The sequence below is a fragment of the Coptis chinensis genome, chromosome 6 (genome assembly GCF_015680905.1).
Source record: "Coptis chinensis isolate HL-2020 chromosome 6, ASM1568090v1, whole genome shotgun sequence".
Classification (NCBI taxonomy): Eukaryota; Viridiplantae; Streptophyta; class Magnoliopsida; order Ranunculales; family Ranunculaceae; genus Coptis; species Coptis chinensis.
The window spans coordinates 92,941,895-92,969,221 of NC_141461.1; the positions used below are offsets into that span (position 1 = coordinate 92,941,895).

The window sequence follows — 27,327 nt, forward strand, 5'->3', positions numbered from 1 at the left end:
CCTCACTCATCCATGCTATAGAGTGGAGAGTAGTAGGCTAGTAGCTAGATCGAGCAACAAAGATGAAAACCTCAAGAGAGAGCAAAAATACAATCTCTCCACTGCACACATATCAACCCCTCCCTCTCACAACTCTAAACCGTGCATTCGCAGTAGTTTACACTTGTGCTACTTTAGCACTCTTCTATCACCATATCCTCACTCTCATCTATTCCACCACCTTGCTCTCCATCTTTCTTCACCTTTCCTTACTAGTCTCTGATGCCATATTAACATTCATGTGGGCTACAACACAAGCCTTTCGTATGCGTCCAATTAAACGTAAAGAGTATATAGAAAACCTTCCTAGTATTGTTGATTATAAGGACTATCCATCCTTGGATGTGTTTATATGCACAGCTGATCCATACAAAGAACCTCCTATAAACGTTATAAATACTGCTTTATCAGTTATGGCTTATGATTATCCAAGTGACAAGGTTTCGGTCTATGTATCCGACGATGGAGGTTCAATGTTGACTCTCTTTGCTTTCATGGAGGCTGCGAAGTTTGCAACTCATTGGTTGCCATTTTGTAGAGCGAACAACATAGTTGACAGATGCCCTTCGGCGTATTTTCAATCGACTCATGCCCATATCCGCAGCTATAAAACAGAGGAAATAAAGGTAATCGGCCAAATAAGTTAGCTAAACGAAGATATGGACATTGGACATACACCAATTTCCTTAGCAGTACAGTAGTAGACTAGTAGTATTCAACTTAGCCTCGACATATTATTAATTAAAAAAATAAATAAATAAACGTAAGGCTTCGACAAGGGTACCCCCTGCGACAAATCAATCTTTAATTAAGTTGGGGCCATTTGGCAGTATTCTAGCTTTTTATTTCTTTTGTTACCGAATAGAGAAAAAAAAAAGATACATTTCTTTAGACCAGTTTAACAAATCAGCAGAAAACTGATTATCGACAGGTACAGACGTACAGTGCAACAAACAGATTAGTAAGAAAGCAAAATCAAGTAAAACCACAGAAAAGACAAACAAGAAATGAAAAACAGCTAATCCGCTGGGTGCTATTTTCTATTTGCATTTGTACTATCGAGTTTACACCAAAAGAATTTGGCAGAAAAACACTTTAGAACAGTGGTATTTACCAGCCGGCCGCTTTTTATTTCCTGGGTCCAATTCGTTAATTATGTGTTGCAGATGATGTACGAAAGCATGAAAATGAAGGTGGAAAGTGTTGTTGATAGAGGCAGTATTGAGGATGAGTTCATCACAGGCGAAAAAGACTCCGAGGCGTTTAAGAAATGGACGACCGAGTTTACACGGAATGATCACCCTACAATAATTCAGGTTTCGTTCTCATGAGGTTTTGTTTGTATGTTCTCAATCAATTTAAGTAGTTGAAGAATTGAAGTCTTGAAAGTTGAAAGTCCTCCAAATTATAACAAGAATCTTATTTCTCTTCATTAGGTTTTGCTAGAGAGTGCCAAAGTGAAGGACATCACAGGACATCGCATGCCAAATCTTGTGTACATTTCCAGAGAAAAAAATAAGACATCACCACACCGCTTCAAGGCTGGTGCACTTAACGTTCTGGTACGCCTTTTAGTCCAAAAAATCTGCAAAATTCCTTTTACGAAAATGTTCTTTGAATGTTCTAAATCTGATATTAGAGTCTCAAGTACGACTGTTTGCTTTATTTCCAGTCGTTGTCTTTCTAAAGTTTGATATCGCACATGCTAACTTCTGTTCCTTGACTTCACATCGTTACCTCACCCAATTATTATGCAGAGTCAGTTTTAATATAATGTACATGTCAATTACCTATTATTAGTATATCATTAATGCATCATATATGCATGTTAAAGTTAAATTCCACAAAACAGAATTAACTTCCTAAACTATTTCAATGTTGCACGTACCCAAGCTTCGAGTTTCTGCGACCATGACGAATGCACCAATAGTCCTAACCCAAGACTGCGATATGTACTCGAATGATCCACAGACACCCCTCCGCGCACTTTGTTATATATTGGATCCTACTAAGGCATCATCAGATCTGGCCTACATTCAATTTCCACAGCGCTTCCATGGGATTAACAAAAACGATATCTACGCCAGCGAACTAAAAAGAGTGTTTCAAATTAACCCTAGAGGAATGGATGGGTTAGCAGGTCCTAATTATGTCGGGAGTGGGTGTTTCTTTCTTCGTCGAGCTCTATTTGGAGGTCCATTGTCTGCACTATCTCCTGAAATTCCAGAATTGAATCCAAATCATGTGGTAGATAGGTCTATTCAATCTGAAGCAGTTATGGCACTAGCTCATAATGTAGCAAGTTGCAAGTTTGAGGATCAGACTAATTGGGGATCCAAGGTATTGCGCATTTTACATTTCTTGCATGTGCAAAATTGCAATTGAAAGTTTGTGACCCTGCTTACTAAATGCACAAGATGGCATGTTATGGTACTTATGGTTTGGACTATGAATTGCTGCACAGACGGGCTTTAGATATGGGACTTTGGTTGAAGACTATTTCTCAGGTTATCGACTACTGTGCGAAGGATGGAAATCAGTGTTCTGTGATCCAGATAGACCAGCATTCCTTGGTGATGTGCCAATCACCCTTAACGATTCACTTAGCCAGAATCGGCGGTGGTGTGTGGGCTTTTCAGAGGTTACATTTTCCAAATACTGTCCGATAACGTTTGGAGTACGGTCGATGGGCTTATTCATGGGCTTAGCCTTTGCTCACTTATCTTTCTGGCCCATTTACTCCGTCCCCATCATTATCTATGGGATTCTCCCACCCTTAGCTCTCATCAACGGAGTATCCATGTTCCCCAAGGTACGTTTATATCTCATTAACTAATCATTAAATACGAACTACGAGATTGGCGGAATGATAGTGAAGTCACCACGAATCCAAATATTAAATATGTTTCCGATATGTATCGCCATATCTAGTAACTTATATATGTCATAGATATTTTTAGGAACTCAACAACACACTGCGAAGGAAATAGACAAATGGCGTATTTGATGCATAAACGAAATGTTCCGTGTGAAAACCCTCTTTTTGTTTGCCAACTATTACAAAGTCTTTTTTCACAAAAAAAAAATATATTCTATTTGTAATGGGCAGCATGGGGAGCCAACCAATTAACTATCACATACACCAAACACCGTTCGCCACCTCTTTTTATTGGGAATGGCTATATGAACTCCACCTTATAGTGATTCCAAAAACATCGTTCGCCACCTCTTTTTATTGGGAATGGTTATATGAACTTCACCTTGTAGTGACTCCAAAGTTACTCCAATTTTAACAATAGACTTACAAGATGAATTGAGAGCTAAATTTTTGTGGAGATATATATATGACATGATAGAGAACACTCATACAAAAAATCAACTCAATTGAATATGTTTCACATTGTCAAAAGTTATATCGAAATTAAAAAAATATGAGCCGTTGTATCGATCATTTCATAACATTATAAACGATTTTTGACAAAACTATATATCTTCAAATGAATTGATTTATAATTTCTTGTGAAGATAATCTCTATTGTGTAGAAAACATCTTCACTAAAAATTAGCTTTTTTAATTCCATTGTATTTGTGGTGGAGTTTTTTTAGAGTCATTTTAAGTGGAGTTCATATAACCACCCCCTTTTTTTTTTATTCAACTTTCTCCTATTGGTCCCACCCCCAAAAAAAACCCGTCTTATTGTTTTCTCCGAATTTCTCTCATGGCCCCACCCAAAATCAAATCTTGATTATTATTATTATTTTCTCATAAGGCCCAACACATCTAACTAAATCGCGTGTAGGGTATAAAACGGGCCGACCCAACCAATGCTAAAATTGTGAAGCCATAACCCTCACCTCAGCCCTCTCTTTAGAGAATTGAGAGCCGGATTTGATTACTCTCTTAAACTCTTTATTTATAGTATAATCTTGCTAAATTTATTAGGTTTAAATAATAGCTTTTCTCAATCTTGACTTGGGTTAATGTACTTAATTAATAATTTAGTTAAAATTTGTAAAATAATAAAATTCAAAAGTTTCGTTATTAGGTTCTATATGTGCTGATGTATTCCATGAATCAATAAAAAGTGTATATGAGACCAAATATGATGTGGTGTTGTAAGTTGTAAAATAATTTGAGTTTGATTAGTTGAAGTTGATTAAAAACTTCATTACCATATACCAATGATCATATCACATCGCTCTAATTTATATTTGATTCTAGCTTATACATAGAGAAGTAACTCGGGTTCATATCTCGGCAATGGAACAATTTGTTCTTTTGAACTAGGTTTTTCATGTAACATTGGAGGAGCTTACACAAGGCACTAACTCATGTAAAATATACTTTCCATTTTGCTATTTATACAATTACTTTTTAACAAAATGTAAATAAAATTACATAAAGAAGTTGTGACTTGTGATGGCCTTAACTGCGGGGCCTTAGAGGGTCGGGCTGAGGGCCGCCCTCATGCTTTCATATCTAGGCTATTACTATAAATTTGATGACTTTTTCGGCCCATGTGTCTGTCGGGCCAAGGGCTTGAGGGCCTTTTTTAAACCCTTACTTTTTTGTTGGTTTTTTTTTAATACACCACCACTTGATCTCATGACCAAACTAGCCAATAGTCAACCTCACTACCACCGGATCAATGGGGCGTGGTTTTTGCACCCCTACTTGCATGTGTGGCTACGTGCTCAAAACTAGTATTATTAAAAGGTGCTTGAAGCCATATATCTTTGACATGTTTCTCCTTGCTGGTAAAAAATGTAATGCAGGTATCAAGCCCTTGGTTTTACGTGCACATGTTCTTGTTTCTTGGGGCATATGGACAAGATTTTCTAGATTACATTATAGGAGGAGGAACATTTCGTCAATGGTATAGTGATCAAAGGATGTGGATGATCAGAAGTGTGTCGTGCTACCTATTTGGATTTATAGATTACGTATTAAAATCACTAGGCATTTCTGCTATTGGATTCAATGTAACTAGTAAAGTGGTAGATGACGAAGAAAGCAAGCGGTATGAACAGGGACTATTCGAATTTGGAGTTGCGTCTCCCTTATTTGTGCCAATAACGACGATTGCACTAATCAATTTGGTAGCATTTATTGTAGGGCTCAGTGAAATATTCACATATGGAAACTGGGAGAATGTTTTTGTTCAATTAATCATGTCTGGGTTTGTAGCGGTCAATTGCTGGCCAATTTATGAGGCCATAATCTTAAGGGTTGATAGAGGAAGAATGCATAAAATGGTTATTTTTCAATCCATCTTTTTAGCTATGGCTATGTACTCAGTAGCTCTTTTCACACTTAAAAGTCAGAAAGTTTAGTGTATATTTTTGTGCTTAATAAAGAAAGTATTTGTTGTTATGTGCTGTGTAGACGTGTAGCAACCTTTAATTTTTTTCGATAATACCATGTATATTAATAATAAATCTAAAGGACTACATGCATGATATTTTGTTCCAACATACAACTAGGTAGATTACAGACTTGAAACTAGTGGTTAGTCCATCTAGCAATCAAGTGTGCAACTCCATTAGAGGTCCTACTAGTCCACTTAAACTTACAAAAGGTAAAGAAAGTTAAAAGGTTTCTTACATAAAACTCTCAAGTTCTCTAAAAGCCATGAATAGGTAGATCCATTAAAGGCTTTGATAACTTTTGCACAGTCTCCTTCTAAAAGTACTTCAGTCCACCTAGAAGAGATAACAAGGAAAATTGCAACTTCAGCCGCCACCATTTCTACTTCCTCTGCAGATCTGGCTTTGAATCTTCTAAATGCTGCTCCTACTACCTTCCCCATAGTGTCCCAAGCTATGCATCCAGTTGTTGCCCCTCTTAATGTTGACTGGAAAGAGGCATCGAACCTGATAGTAATACAATCATTAGGGATAACATGAAAAATCGAATCAAAATTAGAATGCTCAATTGAGTAATAGAGTTTAGGGTTTTAGGGTTTCTTGTTGAGAAAACTTTTAAGCATTTCTCTACTTCCAGAGTACTCCTCCTGATAGTCCTTTTCCTATTAGGCATTCTATGCTCAAACCTGGTTTCATTCCTTGTAATCCATATGTTATATAACAAGTAGCATGCCTTGATACCAGCCTGAGATGTATCTTTGTCTTTGTTGTGACACCATGTCATAAACCTTGTAACCCAATGTTTCACCTGAGTACTGCCTGGACTCTCCATTCTGAGACCCAAGTCTGATGAGAACCATATAGCTTTTGACCATTCACAAACAAAGAACAAGTGACGATCAGTTTCCAGGGTCCTAAAACAAAAGTGGCAAGAGAAGTCACCAAGTATTTTCCTTGCAGCCAACCTATCACCCATGGGTAAAACATTCATGTATATATATCTTCCATAAAAACATTTGGACATTGGCTGGGAGCTTGGATTTCCATAAGTGTTTTATAGTTTGGGAATTAAAACTAGAACTCTGACCTACATCATTTATTTTAGAAATAAACTTGTAGGTAGATTTCACACTATACTCTCATGTCTTTTCAGCACTCCACACCATTCTATCCCTACCAATGCCCAAAGGTCTTATAAGCACATCTTGAATCTTCTGAGCTAAAAAAGGTTGAAACATCTAGCTTGGAAGAAACTAAGCTTAATACATGTGCAACTACAAGTTGCAAGTTGCATACATAAATGCCATATTCTTCATCTGGGAGGCACCAGACGAATATCATTGAAATTCCTCTGCCATACAACTGATACAAGAGTAACCAAACTATAGATATTATTTGGACAACATCCTTACAAGGGATGGACAATACCCTAACAACATGTACAAACTGAACACATGCCACAGATTTCAAACGAAGAAAATAACTATGGAGATTGTGAGGGACTAATACCCACATCCTATGAGTATTATACACATGTTTGGCAAAAGTGAAACCACCAGCCGATTTCCTCAAAGTCGCTTCATTGCACCACATGAATCCAGATTGTTTCGTAACAACTCGGACCAAAAGCACGATCTCTTCAGAGAGATCGTCCGACCAGTTCGACTACTACAACGACCTTCAGAAGGTCCACACTTGCTCATGCAACAACGGATAGTAACGGACGCCATAGCTATCACCATCAAGACCAGATCGAGCTCCATATGCACGGTCTATTACTCCACCACAACTCGCCATCATTGCTCATTAAATGACCTCAAGTCCTAAACTTCACCTGATAAGGGAGAGAAGGAAGCGCGGGCATCTTGCCTATATAAAGAGAAGAGGAACTACGTCTGACTTGATTCAAGTGGAGCAAAAGAACTTGATACGTAGGCAGTTCGCATCTAACCGAACTCAGTCAAATCACATGCAATCCACATTTCCCTATCCCATCAAGGTCTGTAAAGATTCACACCAAAACGAGCCTTTACACAGGTTGTTTATGAAGCCGCGTGAGGATGATAACTATTTAGAATGGTTGTTGTTTTAAATTAGTGCTTCAAGTCCATTGGGATGTGGTTTAGAGATAAACCTCATAACAATGGGCTAGAGATTTATAGCCCCATCAAAGAGATTTGTGGGGGTGTAATCTCTCTAGCTAGCAAAACTATGATTAGAGATAATCATAGGTTTGCTAGGGACCAATAAAATCGATTCAATGACTAATTAATAGCCATTTGAATCGCGTGGTGGATTGACCCATCTCTAATCTTTTCTCATCAATTAAATTACTGTTTCTTCATATTCTTATTACTGTTTTGGAAACATTACTTTTATTTACATCAAATGGCGCTGCTGGCCATCTTGTTTGCTCACGTATTGTGAATTTAGAATAGAAAAAAGTGTTCACTGTTTTCCGGTTTCTCTACTATTTTCACTGTTCACAAATTCTCAAAATTTTTCTACTACTGCCTAAGTGCATACGAGTTGAGAAACCAACTCCCTGCATTCCCGAGACCTAACCCTAAAAAAATTCACCATATCTTGTTTTTACTTAAAGAGCTTACCAAATTTTTTTTTTATCTATCTAGGCTCCCCTACCAATTTAATTTTACTTAAAAAAAAGAAGAAGAAGTAAGTATAGATCGCGCCCGCGCCCAATTTACCATATTCTAAAGCGCGCGCGTGCGCCCTAGCTTAATTATTATTATTTTTTTAAAAAATATTAACTGCAATATTACGTCATAGGTACAGTACATCACTCGTATGCCCACCCACTCTAATAATTGTATAAATTTTTTTTCATACTATACGGTGTCTAGAAAACTGAAAGAATTAGGGTTCTCTAATTAAGGAACGTGCATGCACGGACAACCTCCCTCAATTCTTAAGTGGTTTGGCCGTTGGTTTGAAAAGTTTTTAGTAGATGTGCTTCAAGGCTGCTGAAGGCACTATTTATACGCGTAGCAAGGACGCTCTAGGTAACACCGTACCTCTTTACATCCTCGAATCTACTATAAAATGATTATATTTCTAGTAATAATCAGGCTATTTTTGCATGCTCATTAGGAATTGCCTATTAGACTTAAAACTTGCATGAGATTAAGATCTGGTACGCATAAACCTGCCTTATTAGTTTATCATAGACGCAAAAATAATCGCTCTAGAAATTCACACATCACCACACACATACCACCTACACCCACCCCAACTACATTTGTAGCAATGGGTACAATCATTGTATTTTAAGTAATTTAATCGTTGACTTTAATTTGATCGTTTAAAATGGAAGCTTCTATTAATTAAGATGAACAAGCATAAGTAGGTTATAACCTACACGTACAAGACAAAAGAGAAAAAACAAGCTTCAGTCAACAATACACCTACATTAATCAATAATGAGTAACACCCAAAAAGTTGAAACCGATCTCCAAAATAACAACAATGTGGTGAAAGGAATGTGCATGAACTCAAGAAAAACTTAGGACCGCTAACATAGGAATCCCTTGGTAGTTAGTGTGGCACGCAGTAAATCATGGCTGACAGATGTACCATTAAGATGGCACTTGTACAGTGTAAGTCCCTCCGTTCTCAAACATATCACTACAACACACGTGTCCACACCCCAGGTCGTATCTTCATAGCTCGTACCACGCCACTAGGATGTAACAACGACCCAGACTCTGGCCGTCCCAAATATCAAACACAACTATATATGGAAGCAAATGACCTACCGCGATCCTGAAGCTCAGTCAACGCACCAATCAAGGAGACATTGACTTTGTAACATCAGAAGTAATGACGAATCATCAAGATAGCACAAAATATGGATCTACACCTGAGAAAGGCTTGAAGCAAATAAGGAAAGTTAGCTCAAACATCTATAAGTAGAGAGAGATGAATTACGTAAGGCTTGATTCAAGTTTACCCAAGAAATATGATACGTAGGCAACTCTTATCCCAAACAAGAGTGCATCCATTCCCCTTCAACCTCAATATCAAGTCGTAGGCATAAAACAACACATCTACATTGGCGCCGTCTGCCAGTTCATTTCTTTGAGAAAACACCCACACTATTTTCTCAAGCCCACGAAGCTGGTTAAAAAAAACCACCATGGAAGCACAACTACAAGCTCTCGTAGATCAACTCAAGTTCCTCCATGAATCATTCACCACACTCCAGCAAGAGAACCAAGCTATGCGCGAGCAAACCACTTCCAACACCAACAACGTGACTCCAGACGCCATCGACAACAATGCGGTCATAACACTCACTACAACCACTAATCAACGCCTCGACGATCTCACCCAACGACTGGACAAAATAGGCAAAAAAGCCAGCGCAGCCTAGATCGTTCAAAAGATGCTACAATCATACAAGGCGTCACCATTCACCACATAAATCAGGGATAAGCAGCCTCCCACTGACTTTATCCAACCACAGTTCCCATTATATGACGGTAGCTCGTGTCCAAGCCAGCACATAGCCCGTTTTAGCCAAATCCTGGTGCTTTACAGTGCTCCAAAGTATGACTACATAAAGTGCAAACTCTTTCCAGCCAGCTTGAAAGACGGAGCATTAGACTGGTTCTACACGCTCACTCCTAATTTAATCAACAACATCGACAAGTTGGCTGAGACATTCACAAAGAAGTTCGCCCCACAACGAAGAAGCAAGTCGACCTAGACTCCTTGTTCCAGCTGAAGCAAGCACATGGCAAAGCTATCCGCGCTTTCCTAGGACGGTTCAAGATAGAACTCCTATAAATTGAGCCAGGCCTCCAGGACGGCTTTGCAACTTCTGCGCTGTGTAGTTTAAGCGCCAATTAATCAGCGATTAATAAGCGAGTAAGCGCTATGCGCTACTTTACAGATCCGATTTGACAAAAATTGGGAGGTCTGAGCGGGAGCGAAAAAATGGGCGATTTTGATTGATTAATCGGACAATTTCCGATAAATCGATTTCAAAAAAGCGCCGCTTAGTCACTAAATGCTGAAAATATAGATGCCAAAGTGTGGTCCCTTCTTGCCCTTGCATCTGTCTTTCCCAACTTTGAGAATTGAAAATCAAAATCAAAGTTTTCTTTAGCCAAAAATCGATGGTCTGATCTATTATTCCCATATCAAATTTAGTAATTAATGGAGATAGAGAGAAATTAGTAATAATGGAGAGAGAGAGAGAGAGAGAGAGAGAGAGAGAGAGAGAGAGAGAGAGAGAGAGAGAGAGAGAGAGAGAGAGTTCTCTATAAAACCAAATCTAACATACCAAAGAAGAAAAGCAGAGTTTTGATCCAGTGGAATTCAAGTGTGTATAAGAGTTGCAACACTTTTACAAACACAAGTCCACACGTGGAGAAACAAGGGATACCTTACTACCTTTTCTTTTTCCTTATTTTTTTATTAGAGAAAATCTTAGGATGTGAAACACTGACATGGTTAAGAGGTACATAAATTAAACTAAAATTAAAACTAATGTCCGATTAATTCCAATTAACACTACACCAGAATAGTAAATTTGTAACAGACCAAAATTTTCATTACTAACGGATATATTCATAAGCAGTGTTGTCACAGATATAAGTGTTAGTGATCAAGTTATCCGTTACTTTATTTCTTTTTACTCTTTAAATTATTTTATAAACTTTTTCTTATATAACCTAACGTTAATATCCGTTAGAAAACACTGAAAGTACAACGAATTCTGTAGTGCACCGGTCACACTAATAGTTTACTTGGTCAACGTCCCCAGTTCGATTCTGGGCAGCAACCCCAGTTGTTTTTTTGTGACAAAAAACATAAGATAAATTTAAGTGACATGCTCGGATCAAAATTCCACATTCTCGTCTATCTCTTTTTTTTTTTATGGTTCGTCTATCTCGATCTCTTCAATCCTCTTTCAAACCTGTGTTTCCCATCTTCACACAAATCAAAGCTTTTGTAATCTTTACCATTTTTCATCGCCATCCAAAATCCCCCTTTCTATGCATTGCTTCACTTCAACAAAGCAACCTAAAAAACTCAACTTTTCCCTTTCTGTTGCTGAAGCCACCCAATTAACCCTAGATTTGGGTGAATAACTATCATTTGCTATCATAGGGATAACTTCTGAACTGAAGAAGAATCGTTCAAAACCCCTATGTTTTTCTTAATCATCAAACACTCATCTCATTTATTCTCACCAAACCCTCTTCTCATGAGATCTTTTTTTGTGGTGGCACATTCGGGTAGAAGAAGATGGTAATACCATCTCTAGGTTAATCAGGGGAATCTTCACCGAGTATTCTAAGTTTAACTCTGAGGTAAAAGGTTAAATCTATGTTGGTTTAATACTTAATAGCGAGGGTTGCTTTATTGATTGAACTAAGCTAAGTAGCCTATTCAAATAAATTGGATCCATGTTCACTTCTGGCCATGTAGAACTTGACACATATGTCATTGAATGGCTAAAAGTTTTACTCACTAAAAATTTTATATTTTTGTTGTAGGACACATATGCAACTCGCTTTGCTTTCTTCATTCTTTCCTATTTTGATTTTGATTTTTGGGACTGAAGTAGTGTACGAAGATCAGGTAACTTCCTTTCAATATACGTAACTGCTTGGTTCCTCTTTTATTTATATGTTAATTTCATTTTCAATGTATATGTATTTATACCTTTGCAGCTGATTTTTGTCTAGTTTACTTGATTACACATCGACATGTAGTTGTAAGTTGTAAGTTGTAAGTTGTAACTAATTAGTCCTATGCCTGTATGGTCATGAAATCAATTCCATACAAAATTGGACCATGCTTTAAGATCATTGTTTACGATTTTCCAGCATATTTATTTAATTTAATGCTTATTGCAATGATTCAATAACAAGTTGCTAGCAATTGCCAAGACTGAGATTTGAATTTCAAGTAATTTAGACATCGAGTGCCTTATTAGTGTGAACACAGCTCGAGTAGTGTGCAGTAATGGCTCAGTCGTGTCTGCTTTGATTTTTTGTACACAGACAACTTAGGAGCGACTTGACCGTATGCCACTAGTTTGTCAGTGAACTATGTCTATGGACCATGTTAGTATGTTACTAGCTAGTCTGGTATTCTGCAATGAATTTAGCAAGTAACGGGGTTATATAACTTTCTGTAGACTAGTCAATTTCATTTAGCAAGTAACGGGTTTGTATCAATGTCAGTTTCAGTAGTTAGTTTTATTTGCAATTTGAGTACTTGATATTCCGTCATTATGTACTGTTCCTTTTGGTATTCATTTATTATGACCACATGAAATTCCTTACACTACAATAACTTGTTATGAATGATTTAGTGTGTGTGTGTGCCTCTAATATTTGTTTTTCTTTCTCTTATTTCATTCCTGAAGAGGATGAAGAATTGGCACACTGACTGACTTCCTTATGTTTTAAAGGGTGTGGGAAACAATGATTATTTCTGTGATGACGGCAAGGCAAAATTTTAGTTTCGAGTCATCAGATTCAAAAGAATGAAATCCAAAAGACATGGTACATTTACTTCTAACATTGATATAATCTATTTTGTCTAGACATGGTAATTTTAGTTTTGAGTCATCAGATTTAGAAGAATAAAATCCAAGTTCACCTTCAGGTATTGTTCTTGCTCAAATCTTGGGTGTGTAGCGAAGTTCTTTTAATACCCTTAAAGGTTAGTTTTTGTGTACTCTTTTTTTTGTCATTAGAAAAAAGAAATCACTTGCCTTACTGAAAGAAATTATTACAAACTAAATTTGTTCTTATGAAGGAAATGGGTTGTTGGTAGTGTTTAGATATTGTTTTTTGCATTTAATTCACTTGGAAAATGGATGACTCATTAGCATTATGGTGTTTGAGTGGTAGTTGTTCTACATTTCTAATACGTTGTGGGAAATCATCGTGGTAAGGACGAGGTGTTGTTAAGGTGTTATAAGAATTGTGTGATAATGTTGAGGTAGTGCTTTTTAGATTATGTTTTAAACCTTGGTCAGAGAACCTTTTTGTCTAATTTCTTTTCTACCATGGTAGACTCATGGTATGCATGCTGAATCCATGTGATCTTTTAGGGAGGGTGAATCAAGTAAAATAGATTTGGTTATGTGTAGGTTAAGCTTCCTAAGTGATCGAACAAGGATATTTATTTTTCACAATACAAGTTTAGACATCTGAATTTCAATTGTTTCTTAGGTGCATGAGTTTAATTGCTTGCTTGTATCCTTATTTGTTAGTAATCAACGGATTACTTTATGATGGATAAACACTTCTTTGGCACGTAGGAATTTGAATGCAGACATAGCTGTTCTCAAAGCAATACGAGAAGTACATTTGATATTGTGGCATTGCTGCATAATACACTTTGAGATTATCAGAGAAATGGAACTATGCACATCCTAGTGCCTTCAATGAGGTAATAATATGCCCGTTACGTCATTTTGTGGTTTAAACTACATTTTAGGCTTCAACTTTTTGTGGTCTATTCTTTTATGTGGGAAGTATGAGATTAAAGCTTACATTTTTTAGTAAAACAAGTATACACATCCAACAATGTAAGGGTGAAGATGGTGGTGCTACTTCCGACCGGTACTTACTTGGCATATCTCTATGGTCGAGTTGGTAGTCACTTTGTTAGTGTTTGTCGGGTTTCTATTATATTGTCTTACAATTGTTGTTGTAACTTTGGATGGATACAATTAGGTTAATTCATTTTTACAAGTGTCTATTCTGTAAATTTGGATTTGGATTGGTGGCTTTAATTCTATAATGTTAACCAAGTCGGGTTTTCTTTTATTCACTTGTTACTTGAGTTGTAATGTAATGTAATATTTTTGTATGTAAGATGGATTGTGGATAATCAGATGTGATGTAGCTCCATACAGGGTGAAAATCTTTTGGCACCAGAAAAAATAATTTTTTTTGCACTGGACTGTTTTTTAGTAACGGTTATATCTGTTACGCTAAATGTTAGTAATGAAAGGGCCCCAAGCTTCACTAACACTTATATCCGTTAGAAATGAAATATTTCTGTGGACAATCAACAGTTGACTATCTGTTACAAAATAATTACCAACGAATATAACTGTTACTAAATAAATATACGTAATGAATATATCCGTTACTAAATTTGCCTAAATGACTGTAACACCCCAGAAGTAACGGATATAAGCGTTAGTAAAAATATAAGTAACGATTATAATTGTTGCTAAACACCATTTATGGTGTAGTGTAATATGATTAATCGTTATAAGCTCTTGGAGCGATTTGCTGCTGATTAACGCTTAAACTGCACAACGTCTGCGTTCACCAACGAACTCCTAGACGACTCCGATCTAGCAGGGTCTCTCATGCGCAACAAGCCAGAACACCTAGACGACTTGTACCATAGAGTCGACAAGTACATGAAATATGAAGAATGGATGGCCCAGCGCAAAGGCAAAGAAGTCCTCGCAGTCAGCGACAAACGGGACCCAAAGAAAACAACAACAACAACAACAACAACAAGGCCGGGCACCACCACCTACAAGCCATCATACACCAAAAGAGAATTATCCCACTTCTCCAGGACACCAAGCCATATCCTGAAGAAGATATATACAACACCTTATTTCAAACCAAACATCAACAAGGTGATTGCAATATTAGGACGTCCATACTGCCACTTCCACAAACTCCACCACCATGACATCGATGAATGTTGAAGCCTCAAGCACTACCTCCAAGACTTAGTAGAGGAGGGAAAGCTAAAAGAGTTCTTGCCAGAAAGCGACCTCATGCTAAACTGAATGCCAACCGCCACAGAAGTAGGAGTCGTAGCCATGAACGACTTGCTCACAGAAAGAGCAGAAGCAGAATAGCCCGACGATCTAAATCTCTAGGTCGGTCGAGGCACAACAAGAGACAGCACTCCTCCAATCACAACGAGTAAAAAGTAATCCACATAATTACACACACCTCCAACAACGAAACCTCAAGTTGTGAAAAGCGCAGGCGTGTAGAGCACTGCAAGAAATCTACCACCTCTCCCACAAAGCTGAAGTGATCACTCCTACCAGCTATCAATCTACAACCTCCATATCATTTACCGATGATGATCTAGACAATGTGTGCCTACCCCATAATGATGCCCTGGTAGTGCACGTCAAGATCAACGGATGGACAGTCAAATGGGTCCTAATCGATCTAGGCAGCTCCTGCGACATCCTTTTCTACCAAACATACAAGGATATGCACCTGCCAAATTCAGTAATGATAGAGTCAAATGCACCACTCTACGGGTTCAGTGGAGACCGCACAAATGCCATTGGAGACATCATCCTACTAGTCTCCATTGGAGAAAAAGAGGACATGGTCAAGACATCATATCAACACGCTTCAGTGCGATTGATGTCAAGTCGTCATACACTGCCATCTTAGGACGCAGATAGATTCACAAGATCCAAGAAGTTCCATCAACCTTACACCAAGTCCTGCGGTTCCCCGGACCCCGAGGAATCATGGAGCTCAGAAGCAACCAACTAGGAGCTCATTGGTGCAATCAAGTCAACGCAACAACCACAGCCAAAACTCAGGTCATCCAAACCAAAGACATCCCAAAGCCGCAAGATCCTCAAGATTCCAACCCTCTAGCATCGCCATGCATAAACTCGAAAGGAAAACAAGCACAAATTAAAACTGGAGAAAAAGTCAATTTGGGCACAAATGATGACCCAAAATATGTTTATGTTGGGGTTGATTTAGACCTCAAGCTCAAGGAGCAACTTGTCAATTTTCTATCTCTCAATAAAAATGTTTTTGCTTGGTCGTATATTGATATGCCAGGAATCAACCCTCAGGTCGCTTGCCACAAATTGAATATAGATCCGACTATAAAGCCTATTAAACAACGAGCTAGGAAACTAGCACTCAAATTTCAAAAAGCCATCAATGAAGAGATAGAAAAGCTAAAAAATATTGGATTCATCAGAGAGCTTGAATATCCGACCTAGTTAGTTAACATTGTAGCCATTTCTAAGAAAAATGGCCAAGTACGACTCTACATAGACTTCACCAACATCAACAAGCATTGCCCCAAGGACAGTTTCCCCCCTACCCAAGACATACTAGTATATCAAACTTGCGGACATGAACTTCTATCAGTTATGGACGCATATAGTGAATACAATCAGATACCACTTGCAGAATAAGACCAGGAAAAAACATCCTTCATAACCGAACAAGGAACGTTCTGCTACAATGTCCTACCATTTAACTTGAAGAACGCTGGTGCGAACTACCAAAGACTTGTCACCAAAATGTTCAAAGACCTAAAGGGCGACACCATGAAAGTCTACATAGACGACATGGTAGTTAAAAGCACAAAGGTTGGAGATCACATTTCTCACATGCAAGAAGCCTTCGAACGATTGCGCCAAAACAAGATGAAGCTCAACCCAGCAAAGTGTGTATTTGGGGTAGCCTTAGGAAAATTCTTGGGATACCTGGTTTCACAAAGACGAAGCAAACCCAAAACAAATCTGAACTCTCCTTGAAATGTGATAACTACAAATTTATGTAGACTAACTATCTAATCGCGTAAACACAAATAATCAATTACATAAAAAGTACTTAAATCAATATTCCTACTCTCAATTCATTATACAACATATAGAGTCGGATTTGTTCCACTCTTAATCTATCAAGACTAAATAGAATCAAATTAATCTAACACAAAAAAAAAATGGTGAGAGTAATGTTATGTTGAGAGATTTCTATTATACAATTATACTATGGATTCAAATAAATCTAAATTAACTAAACTAATAAAAATAGGGTTTTGATGGGCCGAAAGTTATAGAGAAGAGTAATCAATCCACCTAATAACTAGTTTCATGCAAGAATCAAATTATTCATTGAAAAGAGATCATATTTAGGTTTTCACTAATGATTCAACTTATTCAAACTTTATCATCCCTAGCAACAACCTACATCTCTATAGTCATTATTACTAGCATGTAGGATTATTACAGCCAAGTCTCTCGACTTAATTATAATAATTCCTCGTTTAATTTACTATATGCTTATTTTAGAAGTCATACAATAAACTAAACTCATTGAAATACATACATAATTAAATAATTATACTAAGCAATCTATTCCTCATTAGGCTTCATAATCACTCCCTGTAATGGGGGGGGGATTAGCCTAATATCATTAGATTAATTAAACTAAAGTAAGAAAAAGAAGAGATAATAATAACTTGAATTAGATTGAAGTAATGGTGGCTAGGCTAAAAAAAACATAAATTAGGTTATATTAAAGAGAGAGAGAGAGAGCTAATTTAATTAAACTAAGAGGGGAGTAGCCAAGTTTTGTTTTGCCTTAACCCTCTTTATATATGAGAGGATTAGGTTTATAATTTCGTGCATGGGCTTTTAGGCTAGGTTATGGACCCATAAATCAAGTCCAAAACCCAATTTGTTGAATCCAAGACTTCTAATTCTGGTCGTATTACTGTAGTGCGATTTTTCATTAACTTATACTACTCTAATCGAGTCAAGGTATGAACCATTGGAAAGAGCTTTCTGAGTCGGTTATTTTGATATAAAATGGGCCCAAATATGATGTATGAGTCCAAAGATATGGCCTTTTGAAGTTTTGTTGACTTTTCTTCAGCTTTCTAATTAGGTTTGACTTTCACTTAACAGCTTTGACTTGGGCTTTTTAAGGGCTTTTTCTCCATGAAACTGCGGCTTTCTTCATAGAACTTTCATAGCAATCACTTTAGCTCTTTTTAGCACCTAATTAGTAACAAATTTACATTTATTCAACTCTAAAGCCTGAAATACTCAAAAGCACGTAATTAGTGCTAAACCTATATTATTAATAACATAATTGACTAAATAGAAATATTATTAAAGGATTTAAACTACAGTTTTGGGCTCTTATCAAACCACCCCCAAACAGTATTTTGCTTGTCCTCAAGCAAATATGTGAAATTAAAATAAGTGGCCAAAAATATATTTTTAACTAGTCTCGTTTCGCTGAGTGCGACTGCATTGACCATATGCAATAAGACCTTAAACCACTAAGAATTCTCTAGTGGACGAGTTATAGCCTCGTGAGAGTTTTCTAGAGAAAGTACTCACAAACTTCATTTATACTACAACGACTAAGAAATAATAGTAATTGTTCTCTAATTTTATCTCAGAATCTATACATCTTACTAGTATTTAAACAAGGATGATCATTCTAAAACTTAAACTAATACATGCATAATAATCAAATCCTCTTAAGATAAACAACTATACAATGAACTATGATATGAAATGCAATGACATGTCCATTTTTGAAATTTTTGGGTAGCGTGCCTAAGTAGGTTCTCACAAGGAATGTGTCAAAACACATAACACTCTGATTTTTCCACTCAAGTTTGTTAACTTCAGTGTGCAGTGCGCACACGTTTCCTCACAATCTCAATGACAATCCAAGGAAGCCGAGGTCGACAAACATATCTACCACTTACTATCACACCAGCCTTTTCCTAATTGAGCTAGAGGTCTTTATTAGGTGACACGGGGAGTAGGCGTTCGTTAAAGAAGGAAGGAAATGGATATTCAAAAAAGACAAGTCTGAGAAAATAGGGTCTTCATATTATGTAACTAGAGAAAACCTGTGATTTTTGCTTCTACACTTTCTTTCCATTCTTAGCCTTTTATTTTGGTTTTTTTGACTCATTTTATTCTATTTTTTGGAGTTTTTATTTTTTTTTTTTTTTTTTATTTTTTATTTTTCTTTATTTTCTTTGGATGAAAACTTCTTTTCTTTTTATTTTCTGAAACAACTAACTAATTTTTGTTTACACAGGTTTTTCTCTTCGCTTTTCTTCATTCATCCTATTTGTCAGACTTATCCAGATAGATAGGCTGATTTTATTTTTTTTTTATTTTGTTTTATTGGGTAAAGGATTTTTGGTTTGTGAAAAGGCTAATGAAAGGCTTAGTAGGGCGACTAGCGGATAATAAATTTCATATAGGTGTGAATTTCTCTACTCGGAATTTACTTCTCCCTTGTGTCATCACTCAGATATTTCACTCTTATGAGGCTTTTAGGCTAGATGCTCACATGATATGTATTAAGTACTCTAACCTAGGTATCGAGAAAAATACTATCAAGTACAATCAAAGATGTTCATGAAAGATGTTATGCAAAGATGACTATTACATATATATTAATCTAAGTTTCAAAAATTAAATCCTAATTCAAGTACTACGTGAGATTTCTAGATTAATATTATCATGGAAAAAGGGAACAATAACATTATCACTAAGTGCCTAGTATACACAATATTTATGATTTTTTAAATATTTTATAAAGAAAAAAGTCGTAATTTACATCCTAAAAGTGTCTAATTTTCAAAAATGTTTATATCCCACTCCCAAACAATCAACGCTTTGTCCTCAAAGTATAAAGAGATAAGGAAAAGAATTTACCATAGAAACGTGGCAAAATTGGCGCACTGTGAATGAAATATTGTAAAGATGATATGATAATATGAAACACAATTAAATTGTTACGCATTTTAACTAAATTAGAGTAAACATGACAGATAAAGGGTGGCAAAATGTTTTGAAATAAAATACCAAAATACCACCCCAAAACAAAATTGGAAAACTCTTTTTAAGTTTGAAAATTTTTGTTTGGCCTATACTCGAAAGGTGGTATGTTACAAAAATTATATGGGTATTTTAAAGTCGATTCCCTAGACTTAATGTGATATATATATATATATATATATATATATATATATATATATATATATATATATATATATATATATATATATATATATATTAACATGAAGTTTACCATATCTAAATAATTGGGGATCTTTCCATAAATATTTAACACGAAATGCATCATCAAACATAATTAAGCACCTAGATTTTCTATGACGTGGCTTAGTGGAATGGGAGTGAATTCTGATGGATCTAGAACCTAATCGAGTAGATAGTTTCTTCTTTTTCCTCCTACGAAAGGGATGCCAAGTGAATGAACGTGAATGAACATGAGAAGATAGATGGGATGTGGATAATTTTGGAGAAGGAAGGAATGTGGATGAAAAAGTGTCGGGCATGTCTTTGGGTGTTACTTCTTCACCGGGATGGGTTTAAAAAGTTATGAAGCATAGGAGAAACAAGAAGCTAAAGTACAAATTCAATAGTTCTTTGAAAAGGTAAAGGGCGAGGAACATTCGATGGAAGGTGAATGAGTGACATGAGGATATGAGGTGGGTGAATGGTGCTCAACTAGTGTTCTTAGTTCTATATCATCGTAGAGGCCTTGAGATATGCAAGACATTCATCAATAGGTGGGTAAGAAGAATCATTGGGATAGAGGGTGAAAAATTCTTCTTTCATCATGGCGTCAAGAGATGAGTGGATGTCAATAGGAGGGGACTCGCGAGGTAGCAAAGAAGGGTTACAAAAGAGTCGAAGGAAATCTTCCTCGATGTTATCTACGACTAGGGAGTAGAAATTGTTATCCTTGTCTTCTTCCATAAGAGGGGTATCTACTAGTGTGGGGACTAAAGCGTCAGCCGCACTAATGTGAGGTACAAAACTCTCAATGGACCTCACTTCTCCTTCTACAGGCAAACTTAGTTGTCCCTGCTTTTGTCTAAACATGTTAACTTCCACATAAAGATTTCCAAAAGAAAGAGTCATTAAGCCATCCCGACAATTGATTTGGGTATTGGCGGTTGCCAAGAAAGGACGCCCTAAGATGATTGGAATGGAATCATGAGTAACTTCTGTATCGAGAATAACAAAGTCGGCTGGATAGTAAAAATCCTAAACTTTAACGAGAATGTTTTCAACTACACCCTTGGGATACTTAATAGAACGATCGGCTAACTGCAAAATCATTTTGGTTGGTTGAAGTTTTGTTAGACCTAGTTGTTTATATAAATAAAAAGGGAGTAAGTTAACACTCGCTCCCAGGTCTAATAAAGCAGTTGTTATGAAGGTATCACCTAAGGTGCATTGTACAGTAGGATGACCAGGGCCCTTGTACTTAACAATTCTGTTATATTCAGATAAATAGGGATATTGTTCAGTTAAGAAGACTTCATTGGGTATGTTAGTTTTTCTCTTCTTGGTGCACAACTCTTTTAGAAACTTAGCATGTCCAGGTAGACTTTTTATACCATCTAGAAAAGGTAGGTTTATAGTCGATTTTTAAACACTTTCCCTAATCTCATCAAAATTCTCGCCCTTTTTGAGACATAACTAGTCTCTCTTCGGGGATATGGTGGTTTATCTCTATATTTAGCATAAGGTTCAAAAGTATTATTAGTCTTTTATGTTATTTTTAGCCATTTTCCATCTAGGTGTCCATATTGGAACCTCTACGTGTAGGATCTTCGCCTTTCTATGACAATATTTGGTATAATTTCATTTTAACCGCTTATTTATGCATTTTAAGCATAGTCACTTTGTTATCAACTACTTTCCCCGAACGAAGGGTAGTAACCGCATGTAGGTCCCTTTGGTTTATATTACCATTACAATGAATATTGTTTATTTCACAAGCGTGTTTGTCGACTTAGGATTAGGCAATCGCCTGACCGGAAACACTGCTTTGTTTGGTTATTATTTTGGTTAGGAGACATGTCAATAACCTTTTGGCACAAAGATTGCATCATTTGCATCGTTTGTTGCATCATTTTAGAGTTTTGATCATCCGATCTTTCATCAAGTTGGAGTTTTGTTGTATAATTTGATTTTGTTTTTCCAACAAGGTCACTACTACTTTGTGTTCCGTAGATGGTTGAACTAGAATGAAGACTTGTTGAGCATTCATGTCTTGATGTTGATAGTTAAGGTCATGGGCACTAAACCTTTATTCTTGTCACTTAAGTTCCCTTTGTCCTCGAGGTTTAGTTAACCGGTTGAAGTTTGATGGTTGTGGTGGTGGTTTGTGCATAGACAAGAGGACAATAGAAGTCGGAATGCTCAAGACTAAAACAAACATTACAACGAAATTAGATTTAATGTTCATGACCGAGTGGGTTGTTGTTGAACAGAGAGAACATCTACCTTTTTAGTGAGGGCATCGATAAGAGTTTTAAGCTCGATCATCTTTAACCTCAAGAGAAGAAAGAGAGGAGTGGGAAGAGTCGTGGACCTCCCCAATTGTTGTTCCTCTTAGATTGATCTTCTAAGAATTTATAAGCCTCCAAGGCTCCTTTACAAAGAAAAACTACCCCTACCATGATATCTAGAACCTCCTTATGACGATGTAAAGCCCCTTGAAGAAGCAAGCGAACAAAGCGTGTCTTTCGCAAGATTATGATGCGGGCATTTAATGAGAAGATCGATGAAACGATTCTAGGCCTCTGAAAAGGATTCATGAGGATTCGGGCGAAGAAGAAATGAATCTTTTAAAGCATTTTATCCGTCTTTACGGTGGTAAAACTATTCCATGAACAATTGAACAAGATTGGCCCATGAGTCCACCGAAGTTTGGCATTTGGGCAGTTAACCAAGATGCCGCCTTTGTCGGCCAGGGGTGAAAGGAAGCACCCTAAGTTTAACTTGATCCGGACTTACGCTAGGATGATGGAATGTAGTGAAACTTGTTCTATCCTAACGATATCTTTGGGTAAGGCTTCTCGTGGTCTAAACCATGAAAACCGGTAACAAGTTAAATATATTAGAGGGAATTCAAAAATCCCCACTAGGTCTCGGGTAAGAATGATGCACTCGACTTAGGCCATCGCTTAGGACTTTATAAAAATCGAGAGAGAGGAGTCTCTTGTTCTTTATCCATAGATGCGTAGTGTGTGAAATTCTAGATAGGTGTGTGGTATTTATGTCTACAAAAAACAAGCCTGATTATATTAGAATTAAACTCCTCTGACAGAAGAAACGAGGAGTGAAAGAAGGAGTACCTGAATGCCTCCTTACTACGCGTTTGAATAGCGTCTTGTATACGCGATCTCAAAGTGTATTTAAGAAGATAGAAACATCTGAATAACTTGAACAAACGAAAGTTTGAACTAACCCGTGAAATCGGGCTTATTCAGATCGCTTTCCAATTGGCCTATAAATAAATAAATGGCATGCTTGGAATTGGCCTATAAAGGGCGTTTGGGCACGCTTGGAAATTTATCTTGACATGGGCAGTCCAAAAAATTTGAAATTTATGCACTTAGGTTTGCTAAGACGTCCAATAAATAGCCTGTAAAATTTTGAACAATTGACCTTCTAACAATGTTTGTAAAATAGTTTTGGGTTACAAACAACCGAATGGTTAACCAATCAAAAGCGAGAGCCAAAATAGGCTATCTAGGGCATGGGCATGCGTGTTCCTGTAAAACTTTTTAAAAATTTAAAATTTATCGGCTATTGTTCCAGAAATTAAGTGTTGCAAAAAAGAAACACACTGGAAACAATCATTCTAGTTGCTAGATGGTCAAAAATCAAATAAAACTCATCAAATTTTCCTGAAACAATTATGATAGCTAAAAAATTTAAAAGTCCTTCTACTCATCTATTTTTCCTTGCAAAGTTTGTGAAATAGTTTTGGATACAATACAAACAAACTTGAATGGTTAACCAATCAAAACCTTGAGCCAAAAATCTTCAATATTTCAAATACCTTTACCATATGCTTAAAAAAACAGTGAACAAGGCAAAATGGAGGATACCAAAAATGCAAGAAAAATAAGAAAGAAAAATTAAAAGGGTGGGTGGGTTGAGAATGGGGGATTGCCCCTTGGATTCAACCAATTGAATTCTTGTCCTGAAAGAGTTTAAGATGGCAGCGACTCCATTTGATAACTACAAATTTATGTAGACTAACTATCTAATGTGTAAACACAAATAATCAATCACATAAATAAGTGCTTAAATCAATATTCCTACTCTCAATTCATTATACAATATAGAGAGTCAGGATTCGTTCCACTCTTAATCTATCAAGACTAAATAGAATCAAATTAATCTAACACAAAGAACAATGGTGAGAGTAATGTTATGTTGAGACATTTCTATTCTACGATTATATTATGGATTCAAATAAATCTAAATTAACTAAACTAATAAAAATAGGGTTTTGATGGACGAGAAAGTTATAGAGAAGAGTAATCAATCCACCTAATAACTAGTTTCATGCAAGAATCGAATTATTCATTGAAAAGAAATCATATTTAGGTTTTCACACAATGATTCAACCTAAAGCCTCAACCTTTATCATCCCTAGCAATAACCTACATCTCTATAGTCATTATTACTAGCATGTAGGATTATTACAACCAAGTCTCTCGACTTCATTATAATAATCCCTAGTTTAATTTACTATATGCTTATTTTAGAAGTTATACAATAAACTAAACTTATTGAAATACATACATAATTAAATAATTCTACTAAGCAATCTATTCCTCATTAGGCTGCATAATCACTCCCTCTAAATGGAGGGATTAACCCAATATCATTGGATTAATTAAACTAAAGCAAGAAAAAGAAGACATAATAATAACTTGAATTGGATTGAAATAATGGTGGCTAGGCTAAAGAAAACATAAATTAGGTTATACTAAAGAGAGAGAGAGAGAGCTAATTTAATTAAACTAAGAGGGGAGTAGCCAAGTTTTGTTTTGCCTTAACCCTCTTTATATAGGAGAGGGTTAGGTTTACAATTTCGTGCATGGGCTTTTAGGCTAGGTTATGGACCCATAAATCAAGTCCAAAACCCAATTTGTTGAATCCAAGACTTCCAATTCTGATTGTGTTACTGTAGTGTGAGTTTTCACTAACTTATACTGCTTTTATTGAGTCAAGGTCTAGACCATTGGAAAGAGCTTTCTGATCTGGTCATTTTGATATAAAATGGTCCCAAATCCGAGGTCTGAGTCCAAAGATATGGCCTTTTGAAGTTCTGTTAACTTTTCTTCAGCTTTCTAATCCGGTTTGACTTTCATTTAACAGCTTTGACTTGGGCTTTTTAAGGGCTTTTTCTCCATGAAACTTGGGCTTTCTTCATAAAACTTTTATAACAATCACTTTAGCTCCTTTTAGCGCCTAATTAGTAATGAATTTATATTTATTCAACTCCAAAGCCTGAAATACTCAAAAACACGTAATTAGTGTTAAACCTATATTATTAATAACAAAATTGGCTAAATAGAAATACTATTAAAGGGTTTAAACTACAGTTTTGGGCTCTTATCAAAATGCCAGAACCAGCTTCCAAACATCAAATTCACAAGCTATCTAGCATGGTTTCAGCCCTCAACAGATTCATCTCACGTGCATCTGAAAAATGCAGACCGTTCCTGCAAATACTAAAAAGGGTGCAACATTCACATAGATAGACGAATGTCACAAAGCCTTCAACAACTTGGCTTATCTATCAACTCTGCCCGTCCTGTCCAAACCAAATGAAGGAGAAACATTGGGGCTTTACCTTGCGACTACCGACTTTGCCATCAGCTTGGTCCCTTTTCGCAAAAACGACGGAATCAAAAAACCATTCTATTTCACCAGTAAGATATTGGTATATTCAGAAAAGAATTACTCTCCACTTGAGAAAACAATGTTATCTTTGTTATACTCTGCTCGCAAGTTTTGACCTTACTTTTAGGCTCACAGCATCAAGGTCATAACAGATGTACCCATCATGCAGGTTCTGAGTTCTAACAATAAAACATCCTGCATGGCCAAATGGCATGAAGAACTCGGAGAACATCACATAGAATTTGTTTCCAGAACATCTCGCAAAGGTCAGTGTAGGGGAAATTCTGAGTATCCCCTGATCTTCCTCTGTGCCTTGTGATATGGAATCCTTTGCTGAATAGAGAAGGGATAAGATGATGGTGAGTTCAGGGTTGAACCGTCTGACGGCTGCCTACGTATCTCCTTTGTTCTATTGGAGAATCAAACCCTATTTTACACAGTTTCTAAGAGCGAATCCCTATAGTTTATATAGGAAGCGCAACGAGAGTCATAGGGTTAGGGCTGTCCTCACCGCTTGTGAGTTCCCTTCCATCTTTGGACTATGCCTTCCTATTAGGATTCCTCTTCTTATGGAAGTCTGAATCTAGACCATATCTTATGAGAGGTAAGTTTCCTTGTTGATCATAATGTCCCATCGTGTATGGGAAGATTATATCTAAAAGGAAACTCCTAAGATATGTCATCACGATTCCTTCCTTATCATCAAAGATCGCCATCTTCAGTTTCCTTCTGTTCAGGAACTATCTATATTAGTTCCTAACGATTGGGGTAACTGTTATGCTTGAAGGCGGTCAATCATGTGCCTGGCACATGTCCACTAAACACTCGTGCTAAGCACGAGATCACTTATTTACAGAAGTGATCTGATGGTCCTTGTCTCATTCTGGACACCTATAGTCTTAGGTTATTTCACATACACGTGTCATCTGTTCAGTGACGGGAAATCCCCACTACAGATGCCCCCTCTCATGCCATCTAGCACGCGCGCTTTGGCGGCAGTTTATTGCTTTTTTTGGCGAAATCCTTTTCCAAAATTGTTATTAGAACTACTGACGTACCCAACTAATTAAGGCTATGAAAAGACGGCTCGAATAGACATGCCGTTTCCTGAAAAAGGTAATGATGGCAGTTCCATCCCGGAAAGACGCACCGCTTGGGCTCATCCTAACCGTTCATCTTATTTGTGTATAAGGGATCAGGTGAGAGAACTTTCATTATCTCTTCTACTACTTTTTTCTGCATACTGAACCTTTTGATCTCCTGTTAAGGTTTAACCAAAGCTTGAAACTTTTCCTCTTCTTCGATCATGAATCCCAAGTGGTCACTTGTAAACTTTGGAGATCTTTCCTCCCTGGAACTGATCAGCGAGAAATTTCACATCCCTGAAGATATCG

General features: G+C 36.8%; 2 protein-coding genes across 2 annotated transcripts; one reads left to right on the forward strand and one right to left on the reverse strand.

The window, feature by feature from the left end:
* LOC147495513 (cellulose synthase-like protein G3) lies at nt 1–5,413 on the forward strand. The gene is made up of 6 exons (XM_086564162.1): nt 1–665; nt 1,206–1,355; nt 1,476–1,601; nt 1,933–2,379; nt 2,504–2,851; nt 4,816–5,413. Exons 1-6 carry the CDS (start codon nt 63–65, stop codon nt 5,371–5,373), a joined length of 2,232 nt encoding a protein of 743 aa, XP_086420288.1. The 5' UTR covers nt 1–62; the 3' UTR covers nt 5,374–5,413.
* A 196-nt stretch (nt 5,414–5,609) lies between these two features.
* Nucleotides 5,610–6,397, reverse strand: LOC147495514 (uncharacterized). The gene is made up of 2 exons (XM_086568390.1): nt 6,093–6,397; nt 5,610–5,913 (listed from the first exon to the last, which is right to left on the reverse strand). The coding sequence occupies exons 1-2, from the start codon at nt 6,395–6,397 to the stop codon at nt 5,610–5,612; spliced, it is 609 nt and encodes a 202-aa protein (XP_086424516.1).
* Nucleotides 6,398–27,327: the final 20,930 nt, after the last annotated feature.

Coding starts and splice junctions, on each gene's coding strand:
- LOC147495513 (XM_086564162.1), top strand. CDS start 63: ATGAAAACCTCAAGAGAGAGCAAAAATACAATCTCTCCACTGCACACA. Junction 1,602..1,932: donor CTGGTGCACTTAACGTTCTG/GTACGCCTTTTA, acceptor CACGTACCCAAG/CTTCGAGTTTCTGCGACCAT. Junction 2,380..2,503: donor AGACTAATTGGGGATCCAAG/GTATTGCGCATT, acceptor ATTGCTGCACAG/ACGGGCTTTAGATATGGGAC.
- LOC147495514 (XM_086568390.1), bottom strand. CDS start 6,397: ATGAATGTTTTACCCATGGGTGATAGGTTGGCTGCAAGGAAAATACTT. Junction 5,914..6,092: donor ATTACAAGGAATGAAACCAG/GTTTGAGCATAG, acceptor TATTACTATCAG/GTTCGATGCCTCTTTCCAGT.